This window comes from Lolium rigidum, chromosome 1, assembly GCF_022539505.1.
Source record: "Lolium rigidum isolate FL_2022 chromosome 1, APGP_CSIRO_Lrig_0.1, whole genome shotgun sequence".
NCBI lineage: Eukaryota > Viridiplantae > Streptophyta > Magnoliopsida > Poales > Poaceae > Lolium > Lolium rigidum.
Window position 1 is genome coordinate 45,589,114 of NC_061508.1, and position 17,509 is coordinate 45,606,622.

General features: G+C 40.2%; 1 protein-coding gene across 1 annotated transcript; it reads left to right on the forward strand.

Moving 5' to 3' along the window:
- The first annotated feature begins 7,521 nt into the window (after positions 1-7,521).
- Positions 7,522-12,897, forward strand: LOC124672306 (benzoate O-methyltransferase-like). Its single transcript, XM_047208558.1, has 4 exons — positions 7,522-7,596; positions 7,671-8,084; positions 12,103-12,372; positions 12,532-12,897. The coding sequence occupies exons 1-4, from the start codon at positions 7,522-7,524 to the stop codon at positions 12,895-12,897; spliced, it is 1,125 nt and encodes a 374-aa protein (XP_047064514.1).
- The last annotated feature ends 4,612 nt before the right edge of the window (positions 12,898-17,509 follow it).

A 17,509-nucleotide genomic window follows, 5' to 3' on the forward strand; every position in this document is an offset into this window, starting at 1 on the left:
CTATCTGGGTTGTAATAGACTTCAAATATTGCAATAGATAAATTCAGCGTTATCTGACATATTTCATTTATTCTGTTCTATTAGAATTGTTGTTGTTTTAAACCGTGGGACTAGAAGCCTGACCGACGGACATACGTCTGGGGCAGATGTAGTTGATACTCATGACAAGTAGGACCAGCTTCAAAATAGTTAGGTCGAAAATGTTAAACAAAAAGGTCAACAAAAAGAAATTGAGAAGGGCGAACTGTTGGGCTTGGCCCATTAGCTTACCAGAATTGATAGGGAAAAATAATAAACAGGTTGTCTTGTTGGGCTTGGCCCATGTAGACCACCAAAATGCACGGGGCTGAATTTGATCAACGATGATTTTGTTTCGTCGTAATTTTGCCATGTGGGAAGGATACGTAGGATCTGATGTGGCCTGGCCATATTGCTAGTGACGATATTGGATCCTCATAGGCGCTATAACGATCCAATATCGTCATAGACAACTATGACGTTTTCAAACAAATCGTCGTTGTAGTTAATTCCTGACGCTCCGTTTTTTACGATCTATTTTTCGTCGTAGAATCGTCATAGATGAAAAAACGTGATGATGTAGTGACAAAATTAGAGGGTCGTAGATCAACAATTTTCTTCTAGTATATGCAGCCACCAATGTTGGGTAATAAACCCATTCGCCGTATCCCCCAACCATCTAGACACCTCCGTAAAGAGAACTTGATCCACCATATGCGTTGAAGCGATGACCATGAATGGAGCAAAGCTGTAAACCGGTAGATGACTTGCATAAGTGTAGAATTTTTGTCATTAAAAACCTTATCATTCCTACATACCACCTTCGTCCCGGTTTACAGGTCCTACACGTATCTCTAGATCGCCAATTTAACCAACGTAACACAAGATATACTATACAAAACATATATCATTAGAAAGTTCAGATCTAGTACTTTCTAATGGTATAATTTTTATAATATAAATATTATATTATATTGATCAAATTGACAATCTTGGAATACGCGTAGGCCCTGTAAACCGGGACGGAGGGAGTAGCCACAACGACCATAAGACAACAATTGCTCCTACCCTGATAAGTAACTGAAACCTAGAATTCACTCCGTTTAGCAGATTTCCAAATATATTTACAATTCTTCGTGGCAGATATAAGGTAAAACCTATCTGAATTATTGAACATAAGATTTAGCAAACCGGCACGGGAAGAATATGTGTTTTATTGTCTCATTTTTGTGACAAAAAACACTTCAAACATGTGTAGTAAGAATAACACCACGCCTAAGATACCAAGCAAAAAACTTTTATTTTCAAATGTATCTTCATCTTCAAAATGAATTTATTATTAAGAACCGCGTTCATTTGAAGCTTTGTACATTGAGCTTACCAACAAAACAACGTTCTTGGTAAGCCCCCAACAAAATTCATCTGGTCCCTACATCCTGGACTGAACCAAGCCGTTAAAGGAGTTTATTCCAGGATGCCAACCGGGGTCCAGTGAGATCTCGTATGAACGTCATAGTCGGTGGGGATGTTTCCATTACCTTTTCTAAGGTATCACCTTTATGCCGCACAATATTATACAGAGCTAGATATTATTCTCGAAGGGTGGTTGTTCCCAACCATTTATCCTTCTAGAACCTTATCTCGGACCCATCACTAATGGATAAAAAACTGTATTGGAAAAAGTGCTTTTTTGTAGCTATAATACCAGCCAAAAAATGAGAATCACCAGATTTCCATACAATCTGAGAAAGCGCTTTTGATCTGACATACTTTCCCCGTAAAAACTTTTGTCAATCGCCCTCCTCGGTTAACAACCTATCCAGCCACATCCCTAGCAAGGCTCTATGGTTAACCTCGAGATCATGGACACTCCATTTTATCAATCGATATTTCTTGTTTTCACTATCTCCCTGCCAGAAGAATCTTGACCGGAAATAATCCAGTCTATTCAAGACTCCTCTAGGCAATTGGAAGAAAGAAATTATATACAATACCATGTTTGTGAGTACTAAATTTATGAGAAATAACCTTCCATCCAGAGATAGTAATTTTCCTTTTCAACTACTAAGTCCTTTCTGCAACCTATCTTCGATGATTTTCCATTCAGCGAGCGTGTGAGTCTTCGATGGTGAATCAGAATATCCAGATAGCTGATTGGAGAGCTTCCTGTCCCACATCCGAAGAGTTCGGCGTATAGATTAGCATCGTCTTGGGCCTCGCTAAAACAAAATAATTCACTGTTATGGAAGTTTATCTTAAGACCTGATAATTGTTCAAAAGGTGATACTATTAATTTCAGATTTCGCGACTTTTTCATGTCATGTTCCATAAAAAAAGAATTGTGTCATCGGCATATTGAAGGATAAATAGTCAACCATCCACGAAGTGGGGAACCACTCCTTCAATTTTACCATCAACTTTCGCACGATCAATAATAGTGACCAGCATATCCACCACAATGTTAAATAATATTGGAGATAGGGGGTCACCTTGCCTCAACCCTTTTTTGTCTGGAAGTATTGACCAACGTCATCATTGACTTTTATGGCAAAACTTACTTCAAAAACAAAATTATTTATTAAGGCACGCCACTCATCAGAAAATCCTTTCATTCTGAGAGTTTGTTGCGGAAAAGACCATTTAACCTTATCATAAGCTTTTTAAATTCGATTTTGAGAACTACAACACCGATGATTTATCTTCCTTGCACAAAAGTAGTCTTAGTCGGTCTCACCACATGATCAGCCACTAAATTAAGTCTAATAGTGACCACTTTAGTGAAAATTTTAAAACAACAATTAAGAAGACATATTGTCCTGAACTACTGGATCCTCTACGCATCATTAACTTTTGGTAGTTAAATAATATCCCCAAAGTCGATACGGAACAACTCTCGTTGTTCGACATGAAGCTCATCGAACAGCTTCAATAAATCACCCTTAATAGAATCCCAAAAGATTTGAAAAAACTCCGCAGAAAAACCATCCGGGCAAGGTGCCTTATTGTGTTCCATCTAAAAGACAACTTTCTTGACCTCTTCTGAATAAGGAGGGGTAAGAAAAGCATTTTCCTGAGGGGACACTTAGGGAATATCATCAATCCCCGACTCGTCCAAGGATGTAGAAGATTCCTCTGAGATCCTAAATAAATCTTTGTAATAATAAGTAATATAAGACTTGAGCTGCTCATAACCCTCAATCGTGTCCTCCTCCTGGATAAGAGAATGAATGAGTTTCTTCCAAGGTCTGCCATTGGCGACACTGTGGAAATATCTCGCATTCGAATCTCCTTGTATACGGAACTAAGTATTTGATCGCTGATACCATTTGAGTTCCTCCTCGCGCAGCAGACCATCCAACTTTGCATTGTATTGACTTTTAAGATTAATTTCTTGCGAAGTTAATGTCGTTCTTCTGCGATTGTCTCTAATTCATCAATACTTGACGATAAGTAGAGTTTTCCTGTTTTAGCACCCCAGTCATGTGTCTCGTCCACCCTCCGAGGAATATCCGCATTGAGCGGAATTTGTTATTCCACCGTTGGATGGGGGTCTGACCCAACACATGCCTCTCCCATGCCTTCTTGACCATATCTAACAATCCATCCCTATGTAGTCATCCAAGTTCAAATTTGAACCGTTGTCTACGCTCGGGAGTTGGAGTTCTAGTAGTCAATAGTATGGGATCATGATCCGGCGGAGCCTCTAGACAAGGTAGAGCCCGTACCGAGACCATGGGGTATTTAACTTCCCATTCTGAATCCATTAGTACGCGATCTAGTTTCTCGTTAGTCGGCTCCGGAAGACTGTTTTCCCGTGTAATTTGTCTCCCAACCATTGAAATCCCCCTCAAATCCAAATTGTCAATGACAACATTGAACATGAATGGCCAATGCTTGTTGAACCTCCCCTTTCTCTTCTCATGAGAGTATCTAAAAAAATTGAAATCACCTCCTATAATGATAAGATACGGATTATCTTTCACTAGATTAACTACTTCACGAAGTAAGGCAGGTTTGAGAGTATCCTGAGCAGCCAGTGGCAAAGGACGGAAAAAATTGAGGTAAGGCAAACTAAAAAAAAATGATGCAAGTACCAAAATAGACGTAAGACATGAACGTCATATATGATTCTAACGAAATAGCTTAGTACGATAAAAACAAAGACATATTTGATATATGTAGAACCCAGAAACATAACAATAATACCACCTTAATGCCAAAGCTTTACTTTTTTGTAAAATGAATAATGTTATCGATTAATACTTTTAAATATCCATCGTGAGCAAGTAGGTCTTAATGATCTTTGTCGCCAAGAAACTCTTCCAATTCACCATCTCAATGAGGTGATAATGTCTTTGATGAAATCATGATGTGTCTTTCAAATATCAAGAAATCTCTAAATTTTCAATTCTACACGTTTAAATAATGAATATGACAAAGTTATCCTGCATATACTAAGGTTCATGATAAATATCTATAATAGAAATATAGAATCATTGTTATTTACATTGAACCTAAAATATGAGTCCGTGTTTCCAGTTCTAAATCGATTTTACACAATTTTCACTAAAACAGGCATAACTTTCTCATACGGTGTCAGTTTTTAATGCACTACCACTCAAAATATTCAGAAAAAACATGTGCATCTAAATATATTCACCAAAAATCAAGGGAGGTGGCTGCCGTGCCTTGCCCTAAGGGGAGCTTCGCCCCTGTGAGCAGCCCCATACACGGGACCAGACTCCAAATGAAATTATCAGATTTATTTCGGATATATAGTTTTATGTGAAACTCACCACCCAAAGTATCTAATATTTCCATATTCTTTAAGCTTTCAAGGATTGCTTCTCTTTCTTAGTCCAACTGGATTGTTCTATGCATGAATTCACACAATTGAAAATCATTCATTTACTATCGAGGTGTAAGCATGTGCTAATCTTAATTACAACCTGTTGATCCCAACAGTAACTTTGCCAATTCAATCATGCCTGGCCTTATCACTGAAAATGCTACCTTGTATGTTTGTTCTTGAGCTCTAATGCATGGTTATTCTTCACGTCGAGTGCTCAAGGATGCAACAATGATATGGACATAGATTTGGTGCACATGAGCACCAGTAATCCCTTTTCAGAAAAGTAATTAAAAATCATATTTTTAAGTTTTAGAAAAATTTGAAAATAAATCATGATATAGTCACCGCAAACATGTAAATTTTAAACTGGAAATAATGTGTATTTTGGGCTGCACAAAAATAACAAATATGCGGATCTGAGTATAGCAATTCAAATCTCCAAAAAAAATTCAGAATTTGTCATTTTTGTGTAGATCAGAAAACAAAACATTTGTAATTGAGATTTTATACGTTAGTGGAATACATCATTGGCAACTTTTAGAATTTTTCTACATAATTTTTTGAAATATATAAATATAATTTTCGATTTTTTTAATACACTAGAGCACTGGTGCCCATGATCCAAAATGACCTTTGGCAATGATATACACTTGTACTAGTTTTGTGCCGGAATAAGATTTCAAACTAGTTTGTCCAGAATTAGCACTTCTTTGTCTTTCGTGAGGGAGGGTCTTGAGGTGGTTTCTGGATGTCTTCTTCAGTTTTGCTATATATATGGGTTTAGAAGGAGATCGCAGTCAATTAGCCAATCAGTACAGCAGTTACAAAAAGATCTTTTCCGACCCAACTCTTGCATTTTCTTTAGTTCTGGTATAACTCTGAAATTTAACAAGGGAACGATCAGGAAGTAGTTCTAGCTTCGTAACATGGAGAGAAGAATTACAATAACATAAGCTGAAATTTAGAAGTAGCCACCTTGATCGACAGGTAAATAGGTACTAGGCACCAAACGAAGTCCCTGGCTCTCCCAGTAAATGTTTAAAAGAGCTATACGTCAAATTAGTTTTATAGCATTATCATTGTGATTCAGTAGGCCGTAGAGAAGCACGAGCAACATGCCAGATTGCCAGTTGTTGAAATACTTCTATCCTAGTCAACAGTCATAGAGTATGGAATCACGTACACACTTAATCAGTTCGAGACACGTCACATACTCTTTAATTAATTGATTCAATTTGTCTCCAAATTTATTGAATCAAATACATATGTATCCACTCTTTAATTTGTTGAAATATTCCGATCCTACTAGCAAATGTTGAGTGAATTAATTTGAAGGGTTTAGACACTCTACAATCATTGAGTACGCGCCGTCATGCATGAGAGATAATTATTGATCAAAACAAAAAATATAACGAAAACGCAAGACATGTGTACATGTGCCAGAGCGGCGCATTCTTTTTTAATCCGGTCGCGTGTTGTTGCGACTCCGGAATCCCGATTCCCCGGTGCTAATCATGCGTATTTATCGGATGCTTGCAGCAGGAGTATTTGTCTTGTACGCCTAGGTAAATTTCGTCAATTAAACCACGTTTTTTCCTTCACAGCCGGCAATATATAAGGAAGCGGGTGAGGGGACTAGCTCAACTGTATTTTACTGAAATTCCAGTATCACTTGAGTATTAGTGAAGGTCACTATGATAGTCTCGTTAATTAATGTGCACTGGCACTGATCATACGCATCCTAAATAGTACTCCCTCCGATCACAAATATAAGACGTTTTGGTGAAATAGATACATCCTATAGTGAGTGAATCTACACACTAAAAATTGATTACATACATATCAAACTAGATGAATGTAAAAAAACTAAGACGTCTTATATAGTGAAAGGAGGAAGTATTATTTCACTATTTAGTATCATGCATGCATTTATGTTCTCTCTACAGAATTATACAATTTCACTACTCGTGCACGATCTCGGTCACACCTTCGGTATTTTAACCCATTAGATCATCATGCCATGATCATAAAAAAAAGATCATCATGCTAAGAAATTAAACTTAAACTTGTTCTCTACCGCTAGACGTGACATTAATTTTATGGGAAATCTTCCGTCATAATAAACTTTAAAAACAATGCATGAATACTAAATATTCAGTTTATTTTAGAATTAAGGTTGCGCAGTAGTTTTGTGATTCAGTTTTTCTGAATGAATGATTTGACATCAAGAGGGTTGCTGAACCAAACCGAACCCCAGTAAAATGTCATTCTTATTTTACTTGAAAATGATGATATTGTCGCACTTCTGATCTCAACTCGCAGAGAGAAACAAAAATGATATGTTTGCTGGTGCAAGCATTGTAAACCATGATTGATTGACTAACCTCAAAAAACACTTTGGACGGTTACTTTCGTCATTGTGCTTGGAATCTCATCAGTGGCTAGAGCATTCTTAGTCAAAGTCACAGGTCAAGTTAAATATACTTTAAATGTAGGAACCCAATAGATAGGAAAAAAGAGGGTGTCATCTTTCATTGTCTCTATATAAATTATAGAGCCACGCGCTGTGGTCTACACACTGCAGGCAATCTAACTTTTAGCCTCCCAGTTGTGAAGCGAATCGAATCATCGTCGATCACTTGTGAATAGCTATGGAGGCAACAAGGGACGTTCGCATGGCTACTGGCAACGGAGAGAACAGCTACGCCGCCAACTCCAGGCTCCAAGTCTGTACCCTACACTGTCGTTTCGTTTCATGCGGCTTTTGATTTATTGTTGTTCCGTGCATGTATGTTTGCAGGAGAAGGCCATTTTGGAGACAAGACCAGTGCTCCGCAAGGCCATAGAAGATGTGTACACGTTGCTGTCCGCCCGCCGGAGCACGATGGTCGTTGCTGACCTTGGCTGCTCATCTGGTCCGAACACTCTGCTCGTTGTCTCCGAGGTGATGGGCGCGATCCGCGCCTTCACTCGCAATCGCAAGCAGTCGGAAGAACGGCGTGGCGTTGAGGTGCAGTTCTTCCTGAATGACCTTCCGGGGAACGACTTCAACCTCGTCTTCCGATCACTTGAGCACTACGACTACCTCGGCGGAGGGAAGGAGGCGCCGCCCTACTATGTAGCAGGGTTGCCGGGATCCTACTACAGAAAGCTTTTCCCTTGCCGAAGCGTCCACCTCATCCACTCCTCCTACTCCCTCATGTGGCGTTCTAAGGTACATATGCATGCATATCTTGCATGCCCTGCAACGTGATAAGAATTCTTTATTTTTTTTGTTAGACTATGTATGACCGGAAATTTATTTTTGAACTTGGGAGCATATCATCCTGCTACCCGACAAAAATATTTTAAAATACACAAAAAATCAAAAAAAAAAATTGGCGCATATGTCGACATTATATGTGTGCACACCAAATTTCGCAGAAAACCAACATTTTTTTGTGTCTTGTGTAAAAAAGATAAAATAATGTCTTGTGAAAAGCCTTTTTTAAGCCCCAAAATTCTGTCATTTTTGCACAAGACACACAAAATCTCGGTTTTTCATGAAACAACTTTATGAGCTCATAGTATATTGAGGCGTACAAGTAAAAAAATTGTATTTTTCTTGGAATTTCAAACAGCCTTTAAAAGTCGTTTTGAAAACTGGAAGCATATACTCCCGGGTGCAAAAACGCCTCAGTCCATGACATGTATGCCATCCTTTTTTTGGAATTCGCCAACTCCATCTAGTTTTCTTTAGAGCATCTTCAGTCGCGTTCCTCAAAACGTTTTTCAAACGTGATTTGGGCCACGTCGAACGTTTGACCGTTCCCAGCAGCGCTTCCCAAAGCCCTGTTCAGTCCAGTGTGGCCCAATATGTTGTCCGTCATCTCGAACCCATCCCCGCTACACAGAGAAAGGTGCGAGGGCACCGGACGCAGTACGGAGACACGTCACGAGTAGCGGCCCGCCCCTATGTACACGCGTGAGCGTGGGGATACAAAAATGGGGCAATGAAGATGGGCTAAGGGTGGTAGATCCATCTTCCCATAGTAAAAAATAAATCAATATTAATTGCACGATTAAGAAAATAATGTAGATCTTGTGCCAAAAGGAAGCACTTGTATTACATGATTTTTTTTCAAACGAAGCTAAAAGCTCTGGGTTTGACTGTCATCAGATAACGGAACAGAGTTTGTTCGATTCACACCCTCAGGAAAAGCAGACCAAAATAGAAGAGGAAAAGAAAATCTAGCACCAAACATCTAGCACAAAGACCAGAGCATAAATCCAACTCCAAACCAGAATCGCAGCAACTTGCTGAAAAGACCGAACTTTATCCTAGAACTTTTATTACACACTGGTTTTAGAAAGAAAAATAGAAATACTACAGATTATCAGGTTCTTGGAGTGACCAACATCAGGATCTTTCTGCATCAGCTTCTTTTTCAGCATTCACGTGATTGGTCTTCTTCCTACGAAGAGCCCTGATCATCAGTAATTTGCAGCTACCTTTTCCTTGAAGTAAAAGCATGTATAGCAGAGCTACCGCCTGAAGTGTGTTGGAAGCTGCTAAAATTTCAATTTTATCATTGCCTGTTTCCAGTCCCACCCAGTACCTAAAAAAAGTGCAGGCATAGCAAATAATATCAGCAGGCAATCGAATTAATTTGAACTTAAAACATGCTCTATTTCTTAACTTCCACAGAGCTCAACCGGGGGCTGCCACCCCAACTACATGCATATTTGTTCTCCCATGAAAGGCTTCTACAGTCCAACCAAACTATTGGGTAAAGTTGCTAGGTCTGTTTACATCTCCAATTGATTTACTCACCATACTCCACATAAATTTAGCTGCAAGGCAATTAAGAAAGAGATGATGGATGGTTTCTAGGTCATCACCAAACCTGCATTTGAAATCACCCTACCGAACCCCTTATTGTATATTATCCTTGCTACCAATGTCATTATGCATAATTAACCAACACCAAATCTTTATTTTTGGTGGAACTTTAGCTTTCCAAAAATGTTTAAAATTTATGTTCACCATATTTTGATGAATCTTTTTTATACATAGATTTCATTGTGAAGACCATAGATTTTGTTTAATTCTAGACAGGTTTGTTCCTCCCCTCACCTAGAGGACATGTCAAAATATTGCGAGTCATCATCATTAATTGTTCTTGTTGTTCCTCATCTAACCACCACCACCTCCTATAGTTAAACTGCCAATTCATATTAGCAGCATCAACAACATATATTCTTTTGTTCTACACACCTCGAAAAGACTATGAAAGGTTTTTATGGTTTCTTCAGATGCACCAAGCATCATCCCAAAAAACTAGTCCACATCCTTACTCCAATCCTCCTACTTTTATTATCCACATATAGATGTTTCACTTTCGTAATATCGACCACAAGAAGAATTAGATTGTTTGTTCTCCACTAGAGCAATATGCTTGTTATGCACTGATGACTGCAAGTGCACATCTCTTTAATAGCTAGTTTCGAAGTAAGAGTATTGAACCACGAAGAGATAGATTGCTAAGGATCTTAATGCTCCTAATGACCATTATTATAGTATACTTAATTGGATGGAGCTCTGTAATCTGATGACAACAAATCAACCATCAATGTCATCCCTTATAATCACCATAGCGATTGATGGTCGGCCACTTCAATCCGACTATAATTAAGGGTTTCCATGTGGATATGAATAGGTTCAATGAGTCTCCTCATACCCCCCCTTGAATAGGTAAAATAAATATCCGATGCGACATGTCACTTAGAACCTTCAATAAGACCCTCTACCGAAGAGTAGTTCCCTTTCTCGTCCCGAAGGAATTGTGTGGTCGACTTCACACAAGATCAAGAGAGACAACTAATACATACAATCATAAATTAAGGAATGAACAATCTTTATTTCATCATAATGTTTCTGGGGTTTCTCCATCTCCCCAAGAACAAAGAAAACTGCACACTCATGGAGGTAATCAGCCGCATCATAATAAATATGCATGTTACACAAATGGATGAATAAATACGTGTGCAAATCCACAATGGAATATAGAAATTACAACAAGAATGGAGGCAAATAGATGTAGTAGTTGATGACGACGGTGGTGATGGCTATGGTGATGATGAAGATGATGCTTGAGCCTCCAAAGATCTTCGTAGTTCCCGGGATCGATGCCCTCTACTAGTTCCCCCTCTGGATCTCTCTCGGAGGTATGCTTTCGCGAGTTTTTGTGATCCGTATTCTGGGGTGAAGGTATTTGATGAGGCAGATCCTCCGACACCTGTAACGGGCTTCAATACGGGCGGGTTGTGCCCGTATCGTTGCTCATTAAACTCCTGGTGCTTGCATCTTTGATGGCTTTTCACCAGCATTCGTAAATAATTTATTCAGAGCACTTCTGCACCTTCAGTTTGGTGAATTTATCTTAAAAAATAATAGCTTTAAAAGGTGTTTCCACCGCTCCTTAAGATTTCGGGATCCTGACAAAAAAAAAACATAGAAAGGTTATGTAACTAGTGCAAAAACTATAAGGTAAAAATGCTACAATTTAGACTCATCATGCACATAGTTAGCGTGTGTTAAACCCTGCCACAACCCCTCTCCACTCTCTAGTTTCCACCACCATTTACATACCAAACTTGAGTTCATCTTTTCCAATTTTTTGGTTCCTAGTCCCTCTTGTTCTTTTGATCTACAAATGATTTTTCACTTTACCATATGATACTTTTTAGTAAAATGAACTCCTGGCCAAAAAAATCTTCTATGATTTTCAAAAAAACTTTTAAATCCCTGGTTCTCAGCCTAGACACTTCTCTTCTAGGTAAAAACATAGAATCACGTGCCATCCATCTAAATTTTTCAAACTTCTCTCCTCTATAAGTTTTAAAACCCTTTCTCAGCCTAGACCAACTCACTTGTGCTCCAAGATATTTCAATGGACATCAACCTAGCTGACAATATAAAAATGTAAGAGTAAATTTCTAGCTTCACACTATCTTTAACAGTAATCATAATTTCCTATATACAAATTTTGACATTTATTGCCATATCCAGATTATCTTGATGTGAGCCCTTAGATGAACTGGTGCGTGCATGTACGCTCCACACAAGTTGAAACCTCAGTTGGAAATCGAACAAAAGATAGATCTTAGTATATTAAAGGGCAATTGGAAAATGCATGATAGTTCATTTTCTATAATCAGTGTCTCCTCTATAATAATAAATTACCTAGCAGGTTCCTGAGGAGATCTCCAATTCCACTCACCTGAACGAAGACAACATCTACATCGGAATGAATACTCCATTTGTTGTGATTAAGTTGTTCCAGGAACAATTCCAAAAAGATTTTGAGTTATTCCTTACACTGCGTTCCAAAGAGCTTGTCAGTGGAGGCCGAATGTTGCTAACATTTATTGGCCGGAAGAATGAAGATATGTTAACGCATGGGGAAGTAAGCACAGTGTTTGAACTGGTTGCCAAGTCAATCCGATCTCTTGTACTAAAGGTACATACATTCTATGGCAACACTTTTTTTCCCTGTAACTCTGTGTACTAACGGAACACACACACATTGTTACCTTTGAATGATAGTGCCGGGGATTTCAATAATAGTACTACTTTCTTACAACTTATATGAAGCATTATTTTTGTGCATGAAACATAGGGCCGTCTGGAGAAGGAGAAGCTGGACTCATTCAACCTGCCCTACTATGCCCCATCGGTGAAAGAGGTGAAGGAATTGATCGAAAAGAATAGTCTCTTTGACATTGACCACATTAAACTCTTTGAATCAAACTGGGATCCTCAAGATGACTCGGACGGTAATGTCACACTTGAATGTGCCACCAGCGGGGCGAATGTTGCCAAGTGCATAAGGGCAGTCCTAGAGCCACTGATTGTAGACCACTTTGGCGAAGAAATTATCGAGGAGTTGTTTGTTGAGTATGGCTCCATTGTTGCAGAGCATCTGGAGAAAGCCAAGGCCAAGTACCCCATCATTGTGGTGTCCTTGAAGAAGCCCATGCACTGAATATGTCACATACATAGCTCAACATTTCTGAACCTCAAGTAGTTCGTGTATAGATATCATCTCCTCTATGATCTCACATGTACCTTTTCAATTGTCTTATGCGCTAAGTAACAAAACCAAAAACAAATCTGAAATTCATTAATAAATTCGTGATGGCTAGTAATAATCAGCCATGAACTTTGCATGCCTTCATAGAGATAAAAGAGATTTTGAAAACCCGTCTTCGATGGACTATCCATCTCTATATTATTTTTTATCAGAGTAATTATGTATGCATGTTTAAAGGACAATATGGTCCCATGAAAATAAACATATATGTTAATGAGTAGTCATGAAGCTATCGTAGGTCCATACAATATGAGTCTCACAACCCGGGCGTCACAAGTGCTCGAGTGATCCCAAGCCCTGCATCTAGTTATGATAGGTGGGAACTTGGAGGATATAAGGGTGATCACATAGAATCCATGACTTGATTATTATGATGAGATATATTCTCTCGTTTAGTTGTGAACATATTATATTGTAACACAAAATTGAAGACTTGGAACCAAAAGCTTCACCTCTATATGAAAGACATGAGGAGCTTCATGATCGTCAACCTCAATTACCTCTGAAGAATAGTTCTAGCCACCATCAACAAGACCTAAAACTATGGATTCAATCTAGCTCTTGTACTCATTTAAACACCATCTACATTATAAAATAGCAGCATGATTTAGGGGTATTACTTATCCAAGGGCATGAACCTGAGTAAAACCATAGTGTCTATTGTCGCGGATGTGATTCCCTCGAGCTCTTGTTCCCTCTCTCTACGGTATGTATGACTCCCTCTAGAATTGTAAGATGGGCGGTAGATTAATACCATTAACAATATTAAAGAATGGTGACAACCGTAACTAGATATGAGGTATATGATTTCCTCGTAGGGTTGATGGTTAATTTAATATGGTCTAAACCTTGGTTATCACTACCCCGTGCTTGTATTTTTCATCATAACATTTTACTATACTTAAAAGAATGTTTCCATTAATGTAATGGTTAGAGGTCCAAACCCTTGGCCTCTGTCACCTCATGCATGTATTTTTGATAATTATTCTCATACTGAAAGTGAAAGTCCCTACCCTAGTGGATTTGTGTGTTTGTTGACAACACAAGAAGAATTATTCAGTGTGCTAAGTGTGTAAGTATATTTGATGAGATGCACGGTGGTTGGTGACCTCCCAAAAGTTAGAAGATCGAAGTCTTCCAACATAGTCTTTGCTAGGTCTTAGAGAGTAGGTTTTCTAGCTTTGTGTGGGTCTCAATGTCTTGGTTGGTGAGAAACCTAGAATTCTCTGGTTGTTGTTTGGTTTCGCAGGGGCGGAGATTTTGGCCTACCAGGGGCGGATATTCCGGGGTGAGTTGCCGGCCCCCCATTTTTTTGCTTTTATATCAAGGGGCATAGATCTCCGATGAGGGAGTGGAAACTTTAAGTTTTTCACACTCTAGGTTGACTTTTCGTTCTGGATATTTCGATGCTAATTAATCCTGAAGATTTTGGTCCTGTGTACCACCCAACGTCTAGAAATCTGGGGAGCCTTTAAATAGGCACCCCTTCTCCTCCAAGGAGGTTGCTTGTTTCTATTCTCTCTCCTCTATAGAACCTAAGCTTAATATTTGTGGATCTACCTATTTAGCCAACAAATTTTGAGGGCCTTTTCGTAATTGAAGGAGGAGGGCTAGATCTTCCTTTGACCTAAGAAATTCAAATTTTCTCTTAACTCCATCGTCAAACGTGTGACTTAGGTTTCCTTGGAAACCCTAGAAGATCAAGATCCTCTTGAAGCGTGCTTGGTGATTGTAAAAGCTTCATGGTGATGTTGGGAGCCTCCACATGAGAACCTTGTTTTAAATGATCCAGTTGCTACCTCAAAAGAAACCACATACTGAACATTATTGTTCAATAAAGTGGGTACAGTTTATCTAAAAAATCTAATTACCGAGGGCATCACTATGCCACCGTATGGTGAAACAGGAGCACGCATCTGATTTAGCAGACCCTCGGTGACTACCTCATGCCCTTGCTTAAGAAACTGTCACTATCATCAACCGTTGGTCCATGCTCAGGGCAGATATCTAGATATCCCTTGCCAGACGTGTCGTCGATGCCGCCATGGCGCCAGACAGCACACCCACCCTACATAGTCCATCACACCGCTTCCGTCACATAGGCCCTGCTGTGCCACACCGTCGAGACTCACCATTGTCGACATGGTATATGCACACCACACCACCCCTTGCCGCCACCATCCAGTAGCTACTCCAAAAATGATGCCCCCAAGAGGTAGTCTGACGTCAAAAGCGGCGCCATCACGCGATCTGGGTTACCCGGATCGGGAGTTTCACCTAGAGCAACACGAGTGAGTAGATACTTTCTGCGAGGGCAGTGCCTTCATAAAGGTAATGAAGCCTAGACTCCTAGATGTAGGATAACGTTGCATAGAAAACAAAAAATTTCCTACCGCGAACACGCAATCCAAGCCTAGATGCAATCTAGAAGACGGTAGCAACGAGGGGTTTATCGAGTCTCACCCTTGAAGAGATTCCAAAGCCTACAAGATGAGGCTCTTGTTGCTGCGGCAGACGTTCACTTGCCGCTTGCAAAAGCGCGTAGAAGATCTTGATCACCGGCGCCACGAACGGGCAGCACCTCCATACTCGGTCACACGTTCGGTTGTTGATGAAGACGACGTCCACCTCCCGTTCCAGCGGGCAGCAGAAGTAGTAGCTCCTCTTGAATCCGACAGAGACGATGGCGTGGTGTCGGTGGCGGTGGAGAACTCGGCGGAGCTTCGCTAAAGCACGCGGGAGCTATGGAGGAGAGGGGGCGGCTAGGGTTTGGGAGGGGGTGGCCGGCCACTTGGGGGTGCGACCAGGTGGTGGTCTTGAGGTGGCCGGCCCCTCCCCTTGTCCCTCATTATATAGGTGGAAGCCCCAAGGGTTGGACTACAAGTCTCCGAATAAGACCCGAACCCAAAACCTTCCATATGATAGGGAAACCTACCCAAGCTAGGACTCCCACTAGAGGTGGGAGTTCCACCTTCCATGGAGGGGGTGGCCGGCCCCCTTTGGGGGAGTCCACTTGGGACTCCTCCCCCTCTAGGGTTGGCCGGCCATGGAGGTGGATTCTTCCGGACTTTTCTAGAACCTTCTAGAACCTTCCATAGAACCTTCCGCATCATTTTAAATCACATAAAATGACATCCTATATATAAATCTTATTCTCCGGACCATTCCGGAACTCCTCGTGATGTCCGGGATCTCATCCGGGACTCCGAACAAATATTCGAACTCCATTCCATATTCAAGTTCTACCATTTCAACATCCAACTTTAAGTGTGTCACCCTACTGTTCGTGAACTATGCGGACATGGTTGAGTACTCACTCCGACCAATAACTAATAGCGGGATCTGGAGATCCATAATAGCTCCCACATATTCAACGATGACTTTAGTGATCGAATGAACCATTCACATACGATACCAATTCCCTTTGTCACGCGATATGTTACTTGTCCGAGGTTTGATCATCGGTATCACTCTATACCTTGTTCAACCTCGTCTCCTGACAAGTACTCTTTACTCGTACCGTGGTATGTGGTCTCTTATGAACTTATTCATATGCTTGCAAGACATTAGACGACATTCCACCGAGAGGGCCCGAGTATATCTATCCGTCATCGGGATGGACAAATCACACTCGTTGATCCATATGCCTCAACTCATACTTTCCGGATACTTAATCCCACCTTTATAACCACCCATTTACGCAGTGGCGTTTGGTGTAATCAAAGTACCTTTCCGGTATAAGTGATTTACATGATCTCATGGTCATAAGGACTAGGTAACTATGTATTGAAAACTTATAGCAAATAACTTAATGACGAGATCTTATGCTACGCTTAATTGGGTGTGTCCATTACATCATTCATACAATGATATAACCTTGTTATTAATAACATCCAATGTTCATGATTATGAAACTAATCATCCATTAATCAACAAGCTAGTTAAGAGGCATACTAGGGACTCTTTGTTGTTTACATATCACACATGTACCAATGTTTCGGTTAATACAATTATAGCATGGTATATAAACATTTATCATAAACATAAAGATATATAATAACCACTTTTATTATTGCCTCTTGGGCATATCTCCAACAGATCTCCCACTTGCACTAGAGTCAATAATCTAGATTACATTGTAAGGAACCTAACACCCATGGCATTCTGGTGTTGGTCATGCTTTGCCCTAGGGAGAGCTTTAGTCAACGGATCTGCTACATTCATATCAGTGTGTACTTTTGTTGCGGTAAGAAACCCACCGGCGGGCAGCGACGGGCAACACCGTAGAGCCGGGAATCTCCCAGGACTGCGGCTGGCCCTGGTCCCTCCGAGCGACGGCCCGCAAAGCCTTCTGCACGCACGTCCGATGCTGATGCAAGGGCGTGCCACCTGACCTATACCTGGTCAGGAAGGTGTTGGATGATGTCTCGCTTAGTTTCCTGCATGGCATACACGTAAACGTTAAATACGAGCCTCGATCGGCTCTCAGGTTGTCCTGTGAATC